This window comes from Lathamus discolor, chromosome 4 (genome assembly GCF_037157495.1).
Source record: "Lathamus discolor isolate bLatDis1 chromosome 4, bLatDis1.hap1, whole genome shotgun sequence".
Classification (NCBI taxonomy): domain Eukaryota; kingdom Metazoa; phylum Chordata; class Aves; order Psittaciformes; family Psittacidae; genus Lathamus; species Lathamus discolor.
The window spans coordinates 65109168-65127055 of NC_088887.1; the positions used below are offsets into that span (position 1 = coordinate 65109168).

The window sequence follows — 17888 nt, forward strand, 5'->3', positions numbered from 1 at the left end:
AGATACACTTTCAAAATCGCCTGTTTTGGGAAAATTTCACTTTTATTGAACAGCCTTGCATGAGAGAGTCTACAGAAATATTCTGCACTTTAGTTGAAGGAAAGGGTAGAACAAATTAATGCTACTTTTGGGGGGGGGGAAATTAATGTCACATGTAATTTACCTTCAGTGCTTTGTCAAAACAACAAAAATACATATACAAAAACGTATGAAGTTGCCTCTTACCTCAAAAAACCCTAACAGATTATGCTTTTTACAAAACTTTTTCTCCTTGAAGGTAATGTTGAAAGTTCACTGTGTTATTTTTTCTAGATCTGTCAGGTCCATAAACCTTGTGAAATTGATCCTGTGAAATTAAAGGATGGTGAAAACCTGGAAAATAACAGGGTATGCATTAGATTTTGAAGATATAATCTCTGTTAACACTACCAAGTTTAACTGAGTTCCTCAGATGTTTGATGTTGCAAATAATTTTGTCATTCATTAGAATATAATGAAGGCTTTCTCAGCACCACAGACTGTTGTAATTATTTTTACAACAGCTTCACATTATGGTATAAATACAATATCTGTAGGATGTTAATCACTTCTTCCCTGCCCTTGAGGATAACTTAGCCCGTGGTTCCACTGGTGACATAGAAAATGGTGCTGTGAGAAGGAGCAATATGCCATACAGCCATGTCACTTGGTATGGAATAATATTTTTACTCTTGTACTTGAATATGTGCACTTTAACAAAGACGGTATCATTAAGTGTGAGGTTTTTTTAAAGTGGGAATCTTTTAATGATGCCATTATGAATAAACCCAGGAATAATACAGCTTTCCATAGCAGAAAGTGATACTAATATTGTCATAATCATTGCCTTTTTCAGGAAAATCTGAGGCAATATGTTGATCGCATTTTTACTGTAATTACAAAATCTGGTGTAAGTTGCCCTACAGTGATGTGCGATATTTTCTTTTCACTGAGAGAATCAGCTGCCAAACGGTTTCAAGGTGAGTTTCTATGTATTGTTTTATTTTACATCACTGATAGCTTTTTAATGTAGGTGTAGTCTAGCAGTGTGTACGATCCATGGTGGATTTAATAACTGAGCAGCATCTTATCAAAAGTACCATTTGGAGTATGTATTAATGTGGAATGAATAATCAAGGAAAAACCAGCAAGGAATATGACTTTGTATGAGTTTTCCTTAAATATCTTTCCAAGGAAAACGGCATTTAAAAAGAGCATTATGATGGTATGTATGTTTCAATATTTGCAAAGTATGCTCTATGTTTTCAAATGTTCATGGTTTTGTTGTGGCTCATTCTGCAGGCTCCATGCAGCTGAATTATTTTCTGTTCATATGCCAAACTGTAATAAAGGCCAATCTGTAAATTATTTGACCTATTGCAAGCTTGTTGCCCTAGGAGGCAGTGTGCTGCAAAGGTTTTCTGGCTGTCAATAGAGGATTCCTTCTGCTCCCTCCTAGTTGTTTTGGCTCTGCAAGAATGAGAGGACAATATAGAACTGGAATTGAGTGTAATGACCAACCTATATATTCTCATGAAGAGAAACAGACTACAATAAGGAAGTTTTAAGAGACAGTAATCCAAGTTCAGCTTTTAAACAAATACTTCATACTAGAGAAGCTCAAGTGGAAAGCCATTGTCCTGTTTATTTTTTGTAAAATGTATTTTCTTAACTACCAACTGGGATAGATACATTAAGACTCTCTACAGCGCTTGTGCTCAGGGCTCTAATGAGGTTACCTAGAGCCGGCCTCTGTGCTGAGCCTTTCATAAAGTATGTGAATTATTCATCATACTTCAGTTGTATTGATGGAATAGTGGATGTTTATGTGAAATTCCCTGTGCAGTGGAAAGGTGAATGATGTTCTCCTCATAGCCTGTGTCGTGAACTCGCTTCTTTTTAAAAGCCTGCCATTGACAATTCCTTGGTTTATGCTAGCCAATCTCTGGCTCCAAATCCTCCATCAGTTCATCCTGTAATTCCATATACAGACACTTCCAGCACATGCTTGAGTTAGCTTTCTGAAGGGATTCTGATAATTTGAGAAGTTTTTTAAGGAAGGATTATTGAAATGCTGAGTAGAGGTCTTTTTTTAATAGGTGACCTAGATGTGAGGTATACAGCTGTCAGCAGCTTTATTTTCCTGAGGTTCTTTGCTCCTGCCATTCTTTCTCCAAACCTCTTTCAGCTTACACCACACCATCCAGTAAGTACCATATCAATTTTTTTTTAGCTATGTATATGGTTCTGTCACCATAGTCTGTCCATCAAGATTCTTTCTTCAGTTCTTTTAATAGCCTTTAGGAGAAGTACCTTTGTTAGTTTAAAGATCTGCTGTGTCTGTCTTGGATATGAAGCATATGTTGAATGACTGAGTATGTGAAGAACTTGGGAGTATGGGAAGAACAGTGAAATTTAAAGACAAAGATGGTCTAATCTGATGTGGAAAAGATGGTCACTGCTTCATTTTTGCCACATTACATTAATGCTGGGTTGTCAGCAATGTTGGAAATGTTTTGGATGTTAAGCAACTCATTCAAGACTTCTGGTCCTTATTGGGGGTGGGAAAGACCTGGACTGTCTTCAAGATAGAAATCTGTATTTTTATATTGCAAGTGATTGATAGTCTTTGGTTCTCTGAAGAGCAATAGGGTAGCTATGAAGCATGATGGCTTAAGAGTCCAAAGCCTTTTAAAAAAGCAACTTTTTTTCTCTGCTATTTTATTGCATCTTTTCTAATTTTATGTTACTTTTCTTAAAATGGAGTAAGAAAGAAGAAATGTAGTTTACCTTTCTCTATTCCGTGTTTTAAATAGCTAATCTGTATAATATTATTGCCTTTCCTAGGATCCTCAGACTTCTCGAACTTTGACTCTTATCTCTAAAACCATTCAAACACTTGGCAGCCTATCAAAATCTAAATCTGTAAGTATGTAATTTTCATTTAAAGGCTTAATTTAGGAAAGTGATTTCCTTTTGTTTTTAATCTTTTATCACTTACTGCAATTAAGCCTTTAAAATGCTTGAGTTGCAGTAGGCTTATACAAAACTGGTTTATGTTTGCTTTGATTATAAGCCTCTCGTGCTCACAGGAAAACTAAATCTTTCTTAATCTGAACTAGATTTCAGTAAAGTAAAATTGTGTGACCAACCCAGAAGTCTGTTCTAGGGCTTTTCATTCCTTCCTTCTGGAAGAAAGGCGGTGATCAGGAGAACCTGTGAAGTTCTCTACTTGCTGCAGGTATACATGATAGCAGCTCAACAGGGCTTTACAGATTGTTTCAGCATTTTCAAGTTCAACTGAGAAGACCTCACCAGTAAGGGGAAGGGCTATGCTTCTCTTTTTGTACCAGTTTAGTTTTTTGGGAGTCAATGGTGAGATTAGATCTAGATGCCCATGCTCCGGATATCTGTTTGAAATAAATCTTGAATACCTAAGGCACCACACTGCTGTATCTGGTGGTAATTTGGGGTTGCTGGTGGTCTTGTTAGAATTCACACAGACAACTGTAGATAAATTTGTATCTTACTTATGAATCCTTTGAGACAATAGAATTCTTTCTTCCACACTTTGCCAGCTTCTTTTAGGACCAACATTAAAAGCTGAATCAGAAGTTCTAAGCTTTTGAAGAATGCATTGTTAACTGTAGTTACTGCACATTTTAAATGCATTCTGCTACCTTTTCGAAATAAAAATACATGAAAGGAGCCCTTTGCTTATTTTACCTCTGGCCAGAAAAAAATCTCTTATCTGCAGTGGCTTGTCTCACGGTCTACTGCTGTTAGCAATAATATTTTCTGTATAAACTCCATTATGATATGCATGGTTTTGGCTTTATATTTCAGGCCAATTTCAAGGAATCCTACATGGCTACTTTTTATGACTATTTTAATGAGCAGAAATATGCGGATGCAGTAAAAAATGTAAGTATTGCATGTGGATGTTCTGAAAATCCTGCTGTGGTGTTGAAGCTGATGCTCAGAATCCTAGAATGTAATGCAAGCTGTTTGTAAACCAGGAAGCATGTGCTGGAAGAAGCAGACTGATTAATATTCAAGAAGCTTTTATTAAATTATGTGAATGTCAGTAGTAGAATCTCTTTGGATCTATTTCTATTTAATAATTATGTTGGATTAACAAGCTGCTTCTTAGAGCTTGAGACGTGTGTGCTTCATAGGATGCGCAGATCTGTGATGCAATTGCTTAGTACAAAGGAGTTGAAAGACGTGTAACAAAGGAGAAGCACAAGAAGTATTTGTCATCGCAGTCATTCTGCTTAAGCACATTTGTGCTATTTTTAGTTTACAACCAAGGAAACCTCCCAAATTCCTCAAGCTTCTGCCATTACCTTCTGTTTAACTACTTTTACAATATTTTCTTGTAGCTGTGTGCTGTAGATTTTAATTTGAGTAGTGCAGTCTTGTTATTTTTATATCTGCTTTTTGTTCACCTTTTAGTTTCTAGATTTAATTTCATCTTCGGGAAGAAGAGATCACAAGAGCATAGAGCAACCTATATTGCTTAAAGAAGGGTAAGCATGTGTCTGCAACAAAACCCTCTACTTGTGTGCTTGCTACTATTCTAAGGCAGTTATCTTTTTTTTCCACCACTCCTATTCCATCTATGGGTTCAGAGAAGAACGCGGGAAGATTCATGTGTTGCTATTTCTACTCTCCATGACTGCTGTAGCTGATTTTAACATCTTTTTCATTTGATTTAACCATCTTAAATTAAGTATGCTTTGAAATAAGCTGGGGAAAAAGAAGCCTGTAGAACTTAATTAGCACAGCTAAGGCAAAATAAACTTAAATCAGCATTTTGTTAAAATCAAGTTGATTTATCTTTTTTCCCTGAGCTCCAGTGAACAAAAGCTGTAAAATTCCACTATGAAGGCAGATGCTGAATACCTTAGTGAGGGCTAATCCTGCAAACAGATTACGCTTTTGCTGCCCTATAAGATCCATGTGCTAATCATTACCGTGGCAATTATGAGAAAAAATTGTGATGTGTTTGGAATAGTTTCTCCTTTTAGTACCTTTTCTTTTTTTGGAAGCATGTTCCATGTGCCATATTAGTTTTAGATACCAATGGCTGACTTGTGTTACAAAACTGTGTTCTTAAGATCATCTAAGTGCACAGTGCAGACTTTGAGCTGGGAGGAGGAAAGTAAAAAAATCTAAATTCTTCCTGTCAGAGCTCAGTAAGCTGAACTGCTGCTTGAAAGTAAGCTTTCATGGTAGCCCTAAGTCATGCAAAAAATAGGTTTTTGGTGAAAACATGACTACCTCTTCCAGTTAATCTCTGCAGTTCACTTCATCTGTCCCTAGAAGCAAGTTTGTCTATTTTAATTCTGTACATTTATGATTCTTTTGTTTTTGAAAATAAATGTATAGTTTGTGACATTTTCACTCTAACTCAAAACATTCTTTTTTCTGCCTGTCTTTCTTTTGCTCCTGTCTGATTTTTTTTCTGTCTTTTCTTGCTCGGCCTGTGGCTGCTGTTGTAAGGACTCTAAAACTAACAGTAAAGAAAGTTGATGGTAATAGTTCATGCAGGTAAGATGGTAGGAGCAGTTGGTGCTTTGCTGTAGCTACTGGCTGACAGCATGTCCTTCCTTCGCAGCAATAGACTTGTCTCACTTAACTTTGGGGAGGAAATACTCTCTTTAACAATCCTGAAATGCCTGTGTAAACCCAGCAGAGAGCATTTTGTTATCTATTTCTTGATGTTGAACAACATTGTTTTGGTTTTGTTTTTTTTCCCCCTTTGTTAAAACAAAAACCTGATGAAAATAAAGTACTTTTATCTGTAGGCAGAGGCTTGAGGAAGCACTGAGATATGCTTAATATTCAGTGTATAGATCCCAATGAACTCAATCGAAATGATTAAGAAGTAGCCATACAAAAGAAATGTGAAAACTAGGCACTTCTAAGTAGCATTCATGTAAATTGTTCTAAAGGTTAAGGAGTGGCCTTCAGCTGTCTATTTTTCCTGACATTTCGCATTATTGTCATGTTATATCATGGGGAGTGAGTGGGAATTTTCACAGCCTTTGATCTGATTCTTTTCCACATTTATTGGCTGGTTAGTGGGATTTCTGGTTGGCTTTGCAATGCTTTTGTTTGCTTTTGTTTTTTTAATCTATCTATCTCTTGCTTCTGTTAGAGTGTCTAGATGGAAAGCTATAGTGTATGTACTTTTGAATGAATGTACAGTATCGAAGATTAGTCACTGCCACTTGGGTTTGCTGGCATTCATCATGCCACTGCTGCTTAACACCTCTCTGCCTGGTTCTTTCCAAAAGAAAGGAAGTTAAAAGGAGAACTAGTCCTGCCATTCTTGTAGGTGAAGGGGGCATGTTGATGCTTCCAAACAAGGCTAAGGCAGATCCAAAATCAAGTCTACCATAAACAGAAACAGGATCTCTAACCACCCACCCACTAAAATGGGTTTAACCTTAGACTTTTTTCCCCACTGTGCTTCTAACTGTTTGCTGTGATTTATCACATGTTCTGTGAACGTTAGAAACAAAAAATTGACTTATAACTTGTTTGGCTTAGAATGCTTGTCATCTGTCTGTGGGAAATAGAAGCATGTTCTCCTCTTGGCTATGTCAGCTATGAAGAAATTAATTAGGAATGTGCTCCTAGCTCTGCAGTATGGAGTTTCCATGTTTCAAAGAAGAAGCTGTGTAGGAATTTGCAGTTTTAAGTCACTTTTTCAGTGTTGGCATGGGAAGGAAGAGAAACTAACTTAAGAGCATGTTGTTCAGCCCAAGGATATCTGCTTTTCTCTTGAAATTTGCCTTAACCTTGAAATATGAAGCCAACCACCAGTGTGCCTGGTGGTGACCTGAATCACGTGGTTTTATTAAATATTTCTTGAGTAATCCAAGAATAGGGGCTGAGACAGTAACTGTCTGACCATTTTAAGAATGAGAGGTGTGTAACTATAGCTGATTTAAAAAAAGAATCTATTGCTCTATATGATCCTTGTCAGCTTTTGTCCAGACAACTTGGAAAGGGCAGCAGACATCAGCCCAGCTGGTTAGAAAACAATTAAAGTCTGAAGGAGCTTGAGTTTATCTTTGAGCTTTAGACAGACCTAGGGTTCAGTTGGATACGATGCAGTTTTTGACTGGAGATACCAGAAGTGAGAAATAGTATTAGCTCTTCCAAACATTTTAGTTGCGCTATTGAAAATCTTCAACCGAATCATTTGCTGTTCTCTCTGTGTGCTCTTTGTGCTGTATATTGTCTTCCTACTTGATAAAAACTACTCTGTAGTAAGTAGTTTTTACTCGCTCCATTATACAATTCTGTATTTGGCACAATAGTTAATGTAGTGTGTAGAGTAGCTGTTATCAACTCTTTATTTCATATGCATACACATTTTATTTTTTTTTTAGCCAGAAATTATGCTAAGCAGTATGAACTCACTAGGCTTTCCAAAGTCACTTTGAAGCTTTTAGACTGATTAAGCGGTTAGGAAGGTGGTGGGTACCTCACAGTTTCTTGTAAGCTAATTCAAGTTTGAAATTAATTAAAACTGGCAATTCACTAAATGAACGCCCCTCATCTGCCAAAAAAGGAGGGCTAGGGCATTAAAGCTTTCAGCCATCAGATGGTTTTGTATGTTACTGAAAATGCGTTTCCAACTGTAGCATCAATGTGCAATTGCAAATGGAGGTGTGGAACATCCTGGGTTTGTTTCTAGAGCTTCAGAGTGACTAAAGCATGCAAGGGTACAGTCCCTGTGCTCCAGAGGCTTGACACCTACCTTTTAATTATTAAACATACTCTAAATCTTTTAGGCTTTCTCACAGCTTTAAAAAAATAAAATTAAAAAAGCTTGTAGAGTTAACAGGTCAAGCTTAGCAGAGCAGTACTAACCGTGTTCTGTCCTTTTTTTGCTGTAGTAGGAAACAATTTTAACTGGATTTAGCTGAAGAAAGCATACAAACTGCAGTTCTGCTAACTGAGTAGAGCCCCTGTGTAGCCTAGGAGTCGAGCTACAGATCTTGCCTGTTACCTAAATCTGGGGGAAGGACAGGCTTAACTAACAGGTGCACTAAACCTGTCCAAATTGGACTTTCCTTTACTGGTCAATACAAGGCCTCGATAATTAGAAAACACTGTGTGTACCCTCCTAAAGCTTCGCAAATGCCATCATGTATGTGTATGTATATATGCATATAGGTCTAAATCTCTATACGTAAATATACATATGCGTATATTTATGTGCATGTATACATAAAATCCAGTGTATTGTAACAACTGTTGTCCTGTTTACTAGGTTCATGATCAAGAGAGCACAAGGAAGAAAACGATTTGGCATGAAAAACTTCAAGAAAAGATGGTTTCGCCTCACAAACCATGAGTTTACATACCAGAAAAGCAAAGGTAACAAAGGTTTGCCAGTCTTTTTTTGATATGTTAAAGCACAGATTACTCATAAGGATTGTGTAAGAACAGAAGACTGAGATCTAGATCTGTAACAGTAGAAGGCACAGTGCAGGCAAGTCTATCAGCCTGTATATTCTTGCCCTTTTTTAGTATGCTGTACTGACCGTTAAAATCCTTCTTGGATAGCACAGTATCCTATAAATTAGCAGAAAATGTTATAATATTTGTCTAATATCAGTTGTCAATATCGTCTGTAGGTTTCATGGTTACCTAGCTAATCGTCCAAGGAAACAAAACTCAAGAATACACATACCAATACCCTATGAGTATTGAACATTCTCAAATGCATCTCTGCTTGTTTTTGTAGCATTAGCACAGCTGGCTGCAGTAGGAAGAGATTTGCCTGCAAGCTTTGAACTTGCAAAAATGTGTTCACTTAATGTTGCCTGATATTAAGGATTGTGCTTTTCATGAATTGTCTGTTCAGTAGTACACAACGAATGCCACTTCCTTCCATCATATAAATACATAGGGAGTGAGAAAGATAAGGAAACATGTTCAGATCATGCCTGTCATCGTTTCACACTCAACTTTGAGATCTTACATCGCCACCACCAAGCTAGTTCTGTTGAGCTGACAGGAATGATTTCTTTCATTGTCACCTTCTCAGGAAATGCACTGTGTCCTCCTGAAGCAGTGAGTTTCTAAGAGGTCTGCTAGCATAACATAGTGCAGCTGGAAACAGAAATGAACTTAAGATAATGCTTAAGGACCATGCTAGTAAATCCCTGCTGAATGAAAGAGGTTTTTTTCTTGCAGAGTCAAAATGATCTACAAAGGAACTGAATGAGCCCTTAGAATAAGGGCAGAGGGTGAAGCTGAGTTGTGAACCAGTTGCTCAGTATTTCTGTGTGTCTGTTCTGCAGGTGATCACCCTCTGTGTAGCATTCCAATTGAAAACATTCTGGCAGTGGAAAGACTGGAGGAGGAATCCTTTAAAATGAAAAATGTAAGTAGGTCATCTTCATTAATGTACTTGTTAGGCTGGTCCAGATCCACCAGCTGAATTGCCTTTTTCCCTTTGTAACCTGGATTGGGTTTCTATCAAAAGATGTACAACCACAGCTGCTTGTTCTGTATATAGTAGCAGGAGTTTCCAAAAGTACAACCCATTCAGATTCTTAACAGCCCAGTCAGCAGTCCTTGGATTTCATGATCTGCAGCACACTCAGTACTGACCACTGCTGATCAGCTGTCTGGGCTCCATAATGGCAGACACAGGTAAGATGATCGAGTCCCTGCCCTTTCTGTCAGTCCTCTCTGTTGGAAAGGAACTGGCTGCTTATAATTGTGAAGGATCACATCCTTCCAGTGCGTACGTATTTGGGTTAGGTCCTGTGCCGAAGCAACATCTGTGCTGTGCTAGTATGGTTTAGCATTTTGATTGCCACATTAGGGAATAAAATAAAGCTGTACTTCTCTCGCTGGAACACTACTGCCAGGTTCTGTATGTGATACATGCCATTCATTGTGTAAGAACAGTTCTTGGACATGATCAGTTTAGGTGATGTTGGGAGTCTTTTTTGTACTTTTCTGCCTGTAAAGCTGAGTACAGTCTTTAAAAAGTTTTATTTAAAAAATAAACAGAAAAACAACTCAGTGTTTTCCAGTTCTAAACATGCATCTACTACAGACTTCTTTATATACATAAATGGTTGTGAGTTTTACCTTTTCTGCCTTCAAGTCTTTCCTGCCATCTTCACTGTTTGTGGACACCATGCAGGGCAGTGATCAAACCTGCCCTGGATATTAGGTTCCTCAAGCAGTACCAACTGCCTGTAACAAAGTGCTTGACTATTTTCCCTGTCTCAGGTATTATTTTGATAGCACATATCTCTCTGTTAAAAGATGGAATAAGTTTCAGTTCACTTGCTTCTAGAGCACATATTCCTTGTACTGTAGCTGGCTCTGGTGTTTATAACCCTTGTTATTTACATAGGCAAAAGTAAGCAAGCTGAAAAATAGTTCTCAAGCTATCAGAAGGCAGCTGTAACATACGATGAACTGCTGCCAGCTGTACTCTGCAAAATAACTTGATTGAACTAAAAGTAGCCACATGGTTAAGATAAAATTTACTGTGTGGGGAGGAGCTGGGCTGTAGTTCTGATCAGCTCCTCAGTGATAGCAGTCTTTAGCTTATGCTGAGTCTACTGGGCTAGAATGCATCCAAAATATCCCTTTATTGTGAAGATTTATTCCTTTAGCATCCCATTGTTGTTAAAATCAGAAATGGTGTGCTATTTTGCTTGCTTAAATTCACTATTACCTGCGAAATGAGGGTAACTACATCCATTCTGGAAAGTAAGATTCAGAGTCTTTCCATAAGCAGTAGAAAATACCATTATCACCTTCCCATGCTAATCTATTCCCATATATCTTGCCATATATAAATAGAATACTGCAGCAAGAAGAGAGTTCTTAAAACACCATGGCAGGTGTATTTGCGATGCATATTCCATCATAAGTGTTAAATGTGATTAAAGATTCGCATTTTCTATAAATACCTCCTATGTATCTGTGCTCTGAATTGCACCAAGTGTGTCTTACTCCTGATAAATCTGCCTGTCTGGCAGTATGGCCAGTAGCCTTCACTTCCTTAAGCACTGTTTGAGGGGGAAGGTGGTGTGGCTTTAAGTACTGTTCAGGTCTTCTCTGCTGTTTGAGAAGCAACTGGTAGGGTTGTTACTGTAGAGGTCTTGCAACCACTTGAAATTCTTGGCTTAGTTGTGGGCTTCTTGTAACAGTTGCCATATGTTAGTTCACTTAGGTTGGTATCCCCTTACACAAAGCCATACTCCTTAAATATGTTCCTTTGTTGTAATGCAGAAGGCTTCATTGACCCCAGCAGGACATGAAATTTCTTTTTCCTCTAGTTGTGTTAATGGAGGGTTGAGCTGCATGCTCCAGTCTTCCTCATTCCTTCCTTCTTTCCCTGTTCTCCAGATTTGAATTGACAGTTATGTCCTAAAAAGCTTTATTAAAATGACTGTCTTCAGTGTATATTTTGGCAGTTCTGGGCTGATCACACTAGCAGCCCTTACTCCTCTGTTGTGTGTTGTGCCTTGCTAATTATTTCCTGACATTCATGGGGTACTAAATAGAGGGGAATGACTGTTGCAGCTTTCCTTAGCAAGTATATTAAGGTTTGAATAACTGAAGTAAGAGTAGGGGGGATTTAGGAATACCTGAGGGAGAAGAAAACTTATTAAAATTAAGTATTTGCAGAAAGTAGATGAAATAACGATGTTTGGCACTTGCTTTTCCAAACTTTGCAGTTCAGATCAGTAACTTGAACTTAGTTATCTTCAGTGCATGATCAGTTTAATGAAGAAATAAGACTGTATTTCAGAAACTTGTCTTCAACAGGAGGAAAATAAATGTGATTGTGCTATTTTAGGTCTCAGGCTGTTCTGAATAGGCAGGATAGCTGTAGTTAGATTTTCAGTGCCCAAACCATCATACAGAATTAATGTGTAACTATTCGAACAACCCAATGGCGATTAAAGAGAAACTGTGTTGCTGTGATTTGCTAATTGCAGCTATAATGGGTGCAGAAACATGGAAGTTATTGAAAGGAAAGAATCATGCTGAAATAGGTGTTAAAAACCTAGAGATATGGCAGTATTAAAGCAACACTGTCTCTTCAGGCAGGATCCAAACTTTCATTTTCCTCTTTTCTGCCCTCTGCTGACTAGCATTTCCTTTCAGCCCTGCTTTGAGTTTCTCTGTCAGCCTTCCAAAACTCGGAGCTGTAGCATTACTGAAATTGCATCCCTGGGGCTGACAACAAATCTTGTTGAGGCCCAACCAGCAAGTTGATAGTAGCTGTTTATAAATCATCTCCTACAGGAACAGTATCTTATTCCTTGTACAAGGTGAAAGGTCTTGTTGTTTTAAGGGCACATTTGTTGCTTGATTTTGTGTTGAAATGTATTTATTGATATGTTCTTTTAGCATGCTGTGTTTTGCATGTAATAAATCATCAGCCTGAGCGAGCTTTAGGTTCACCATCAAATTCTGCTGGTTTATTCTGTGGCTTATTTCCTTATTTGCAGATGTTCCAGGTGATCCAGCCTGAAAGAAGAGTCCTATATATCCAAGCAAATAATTGTGTAGAGGCCAAGGACTGGATTGATATCCTCACCAAAGTGAGCCAATGCAACAAGAAGCGACTCACAGTCTACCATCCCTCTGCCTATCTGAATGGCCACTGGCTTTGCTGTAAAGCTACTGCAGACAATACTCCTGGCTGCACACCCTGCACAGGGTAAGAATTAGCGACATACTGTTGGTTTAGGTACTGCCAGGGGTATGTGTGTCTCTGCAGCGTGACTTGCAGGTATGCAGTTACCAAGAAGATCTGCCAAGTATGGTGTTTTCAAAGGCAATGTTTATTCTGTCAGCATCTGCATATCTTGGTCAAAATGTTGAACTTTTTAGAGTTCAGGGCATTGATAGGAATTGACTGTAGGATGAAATACTTCGGTTCTCATAATCTGTCATTAAAAATGTCAGCAATCTCTTTAAGATCTAGTTTGTAAATTCTTGGAACAGACAATCATCTACTTTTAGATTTAATTCTAAACTGATCTTTTTCATGCCCTCTACCAAGTGAAGAGGTACTGTCTGGTTTGTAGGAAACAATTTTCATCTAAAATGACAGAAGCAAGAAGTCTGTGGTTAGTCTCAGATTATAAAACCTGGACATTTGGGAGTTCAGTGCTTTGGCTCCTCCATCTGGTTATAGCAGACTAATTCACCAAAATGTCTGGATACTGGTACAGTCTCTTTAAATCAGAGTGAAAGCATGCTGGTAAATCTAGGCATAAAGAAGTCTGAACTTGTCTGCCTTTTGGGAAGAATGGGAAGTTTTGAGCTTTATTACACACAATCTGTTGCCTTTCATGAGTACTCACTTTTATGTTCATTCTTGTTAAGTGCTTTTCATACCATAATAAAGTGTTCAGCATTTAACTTCTGCCTCTCTTCCTGATGCTGTACAGAGGCCTGCCAGCAAATATACAACTGGATATAGATGGAGATAGAGAAACTGAGCGCATCTACTCTCTTTTCAACTTGTACATGCCAAAATTGGAGAAAATGCAAGGTGAGGATGAAAGATCATTGCATCTCCAATACACTTATAAAGGCAAATATAAAATTGGCTGTTCTAGCTAGACCAACCTTCTGAATCACACCCTAGAACACAGTGACCATTATTTGATTTGTTTTCCCTTCTGCTGTCTTGAGGCAGTTGTGTGAACTATTTTTGGTGCAGTGTTCAGTCCCATAGTCTGTACAAAGTTCTTTGCATAATAGTTGTTTGAAATAAGATTTTAACCACAGCATCCTAAAGTAGTGCAGGCACGGAGCATTGCTTGGGTGCTCTGAATTAAGAAATCGGAGTGTGCAGTAAATCAGAAGTTTATTGATCCTGAAAAGAAGCACCAGCAAAGTTGACTTTTCCGTGAAGAATGGTTTTGTGTTACCATAAGTCATGTGCACATTGCCTGATTCAGATCCCAAGATCAGAATACACATGGTTTCTTGAAGAAGGCTCTTTTGGAATTACCAGCAAAATCCATGGATCCATGGATCATGGATCATCATTTGGCTGGGAAACCCTCAGGAGCTGAGGGGAGCAGAGATTTGACGTGAAGTCTAAAAGAAAGAGGCAGCAGAGGAAGTTACTACTAGTAGACATGCCAAGAAAAGTATCCGGTATACATGGTGCCAGACTTGAAATACCAATTTAGCACAGGGAGCGGCAGGGAAGCCTTCACTGTGGCACTGATCTTTAGATAGGACTTTATTTTATAATATGAGATAAGCCAGTGGTGTCAAACACCCGGGTTGGAAAGCGCTTTAATCCATTCCTGGCTGCCATGCAGTTGCAAACTTAAGATCCCCACCACTTCCGAGCTGTCTGAACAAATGCCCAGCTTTCCCCTGTTCTGAATCCTCACTGCCAGAGCCAGCATCGAGTTTCAGTGTCCGGTAAAAGGACACAGGTCTGGCACAGACAGTGCAGCAAGGGAAGGTAACTTGAAAGCTGAGGCTGAACAAGTAGTAAAGCTGGAAAGCTAGGGAAAAATGGAGACAAAGTAAAATATTCTCTCTCCTCTTCTAATACTGTCAGCTACAATGCAGAAGTAGATGACATAATGAATACATTGCAAATGTTCACGTGTAATCAGTGTCCACATCTTATAGCCAGGAAAGCTCCCTGATAGGATAAAAAGGTAGTATGAGTTGCTCTTCTTAGGATATGTCCTGAAGCAGGCAGCCAGGCAGTAGTCATGACATACTTCGATTATGCTTATTTGCAGATGCTATCTTTTAGGGGTGATGTGGCAAAACAGCTTGTGTGACTACTTCAGCCTGTGATTGGTTTGAATTCAGTCTGTTGCACAGTGCTGTATGTGCTGCTCAGGGATGCAACCTGTCCTTCTGATGAGTGAATACTTGACCTTGTGCAGGCCAAGCCAACAGCACAGTGGCAGACTTAGACCTGTGGCAGAGTTCCCGAAGTGTGTGCGTGGGGTGTTCTACTAGTGGCAATTGAGATGACAGCATTGCCTGTTCAGCAAAGGACCAAGCCAGGTCCTTACTGCCTTTACCTTATGAGACAAGGAGGAGGGAATGGGCATGGGACAGACTTTGTGCCTACCAGCAGCCCAGCAAAGGACATCGAACTGCTCCTTCTGCTGTTGCTGTCAGACACAGTTCTATGCTTGTCATGCAGAAGCAAACCAAGGAAATGCATGAACCCTAGACTGAGTATTTTCAGTCTGCTTGTCTCATTTTTTTTCTCATGTCTATTTGATACCTATTCCCATACTTTCTTGCTTTTCCAGAGGCCTGTGGCAGCAAATCTGTGTATGATGGACCTGAAGAGGAAGAATATTCTACATTCATCATTGATGACCCTAAGGAGACGTATAAAACACTAAAGCTGATTATTGAAGGTGTTGGAACTTTAGAGCAGGAGCATGCTCAGTATAAGAGAGATAAATTTAAGAAGACAAAATATGGAAGCCAGTAAGTATAATGGGTTGTCCAAACAGGAGAACAGTCCTGGGAAAATGGTATTTCCCTTGCCTATGTTCTGGCCTTCGCCATATTCATGTTCAAAAAATATCCGTCAAACACATAGACAGTAGGATTATGACTTAGGATTGCTATCACAATATTTTAAAGGCCTATAAGGAATTTTAAAATGTTCTGTTCTGACATTCTGATGTCCTGACAGAGAATTATATATAAATTATATATATATATATAATACTTTTTCCTTTTTTTATTATTTTTTAGAGAACATCCCATTGGTGACAAGAGCTTCCAGACATACATCAGGCAGCAGTCGGAGATCTCGGCACATTCCATATGAAGTGCAAAGGAAATCACAGGACAGTGCTGAAGGGCTGATCAATGAAGCTAAACAGCAGAACAAAAGGGAAGCCACACATGTAGCAAAATGTATGGATAAGTGTCAAGCTTACAAACTTTGAGACTTGCTAAACATATTCTCTTTTCAAGAAACTGTTACAATAGTTGCTATGCACTTTATTCATCTGGTTATTGACAGATGATAAAACTCTGCCTTCTAGGCAGTTGTTGTCATGTGTATTTTTAAATTTGCTTTGGTTTCTTGGAATCTAGTGATCAGTTCAATGATCAAGGTGTGTGGACTTCATCTGGACAACTTCCAAGCAATTCCTTATGTTTCGGAAACCAAGCATGCTGCTAATATGCAGCATTTTCTAGAATGGTTGTTTGTTACTGTTTTTTGTTCCTGGTTATTGTATATTATGCCACACCTCTGTGTGCTCACTTAGGAAAAGCTTAGTAACACTTTACTTTTAATGCCTGCATTTAGAAAAGAAGCAGAGAAAAAAACCCTCTGTTGTAATCTCTTGCGTTGTAGCTTGTATTCTGAGCAGGCCAAGGAGTAGGCCTTTTTCTTTTATAGCAGCATAATTTTTGCTAAATGTGCACAATTTTTAATAGAAATTCAGATCTGAATGGTACTCTTGATATTTTTGAGATACAAAGTCATTTCTCCAGACACGTTCAGCAGACTTCGGTTTTGAAGATTCACTCTCAGCGGTATAATAAAACTGACTCTCATAAATAATGAGTAAGAAAGAAATGAACTTATGTCAAAGCTACATGTCTCTCTTACGCAGTCCAATGAATGGGAATCTTTGAAAGTCTGCCAACTGAAAGGCAAGGTAAGCTGATTTTGATGACCTTTTGCCACCACAGCGAGAAGGACAAATAAACAGAATACGAGACTGGCAGCTGAGACATACTGAGTCCCAGCACGAAAGCCTTCAAGATGGGTTTCTCTGAGAGAATGTTTAAGCACTGGAGTCCATGCTATCCTAGTACCACTTGCTTTTCTGGAAAATAGGTTTCTACTTTTCCAAAAATGTTTTTAAGTACTTTTTCTAAGGAGACTTGTTAAAGGGTATTTAGTATATTAACACACGTTATGGTAACTTGTTAATATTCTGAGTGTAGTGAAAATGGGATGAGCTGCGTATCTCACTAATACCAACAAAAGTCATTAAGGAGGGGAATAAAGATCTGCTAAATGTAAGATACATATTTATGTATGCTGTTTAGTTGTACACCATAACTTTCCTCTGTATAAGGGTCTGATTTACAACCATCTAGCTTTGATGGCACAGAAGCCTTGCATGATGGACTTTAAGCTTCTGTAGGGAAGAAGCTAGTGTTGGTTTTAAGCTGAATTGGAACAGAAAGCATTGAACTACCAGTTTAATGTGAAGATATCTGTGTCTTTGCTTAAAGTGTTACAGAATAATTCTCAACTATGTCCTCATTGCATCTGACATGATTTAAGATGGCTAAAGTACTTTGAATGCCTCTGTTTGTTAGTGATGCTCTTAGGAATGAGGTTTTCTTTTTGTTTGAGTATATCGTAGACCACCTCCTAGTAGATGATAAATGATCTTTTATTCATCTTCACCCAGCAGACTGTGGAAAGGGAAGTAATGAAGCATTGCAGAGATGCATTTTGGACTCCAAGCTTTTAGCTGCCATGAACTGCAATTTTTAACATGTATTTGTAACTTAATATTGTTTATAAAATACTAATGACCTGTAATGTGTGTTCTACTTGCCAATTAAAGAAATGTTTTATTTCTGAAAACTGTGCACATTTGGAGTCTGTTTAGATTCACAGTGGCCACTGGTGTTGGCACATAATCAGCTGTTCAGAGTTGGACGGAGATGGAGAACCTTGTGAGCAGCTGTTGCTGCTGAGAGGTAGGGGTGATACCGTGTTGAAAGGACAAGAGGAAAGAGTTGAGAGGACAGCACTATGCATGTATATCAGCTCATGAACCTATGGAATCATCACTCTTTTGAATACA

The 17888-nt window shown here is 38.5% G+C and overlaps 1 protein-coding gene across 3 annotated transcripts in view; it reads left to right on the forward strand.

Annotated features, from left to right (window-relative positions):
• Positions 1 to 17665, forward strand: part of RASA3 (RAS p21 protein activator 3) — a 178008-nt gene extending 160343 nt beyond the window's left edge. For all 3 annotated transcript variants that reach the window (XM_065677862.1, XM_065677861.1, XM_065677863.1), the window contains 12 exons: positions 313 to 387; positions 875 to 998; positions 2118 to 2224; positions 2866 to 2943; positions 3865 to 3942; positions 4477 to 4550; positions 8315 to 8421; positions 9351 to 9433; positions 12540 to 12751; positions 13488 to 13591; positions 15342 to 15525; positions 15799 to 17665. In XM_065677862.1, the coding sequence (XP_065533934.1) occupies positions 313 to 387; positions 875 to 998; positions 2118 to 2224; positions 2866 to 2943; positions 3865 to 3942; positions 4477 to 4550; positions 8315 to 8421; positions 9351 to 9433; positions 12540 to 12751; positions 13488 to 13591; positions 15342 to 15525; positions 15799 to 15874 (1302 nt within the window). In that variant the 3' untranslated portion in view covers positions 15875 to 17665. The remainder of the gene's footprint in view (positions 1 to 312; positions 388 to 874; positions 999 to 2117; positions 2225 to 2865; positions 2944 to 3864; positions 3943 to 4476; positions 4551 to 8314; positions 8422 to 9350; positions 9434 to 12539; positions 12752 to 13487; positions 13592 to 15341; positions 15526 to 15798) is intronic.
• The last annotated feature ends 223 nt before the right edge of the window (positions 17666 to 17888 follow it).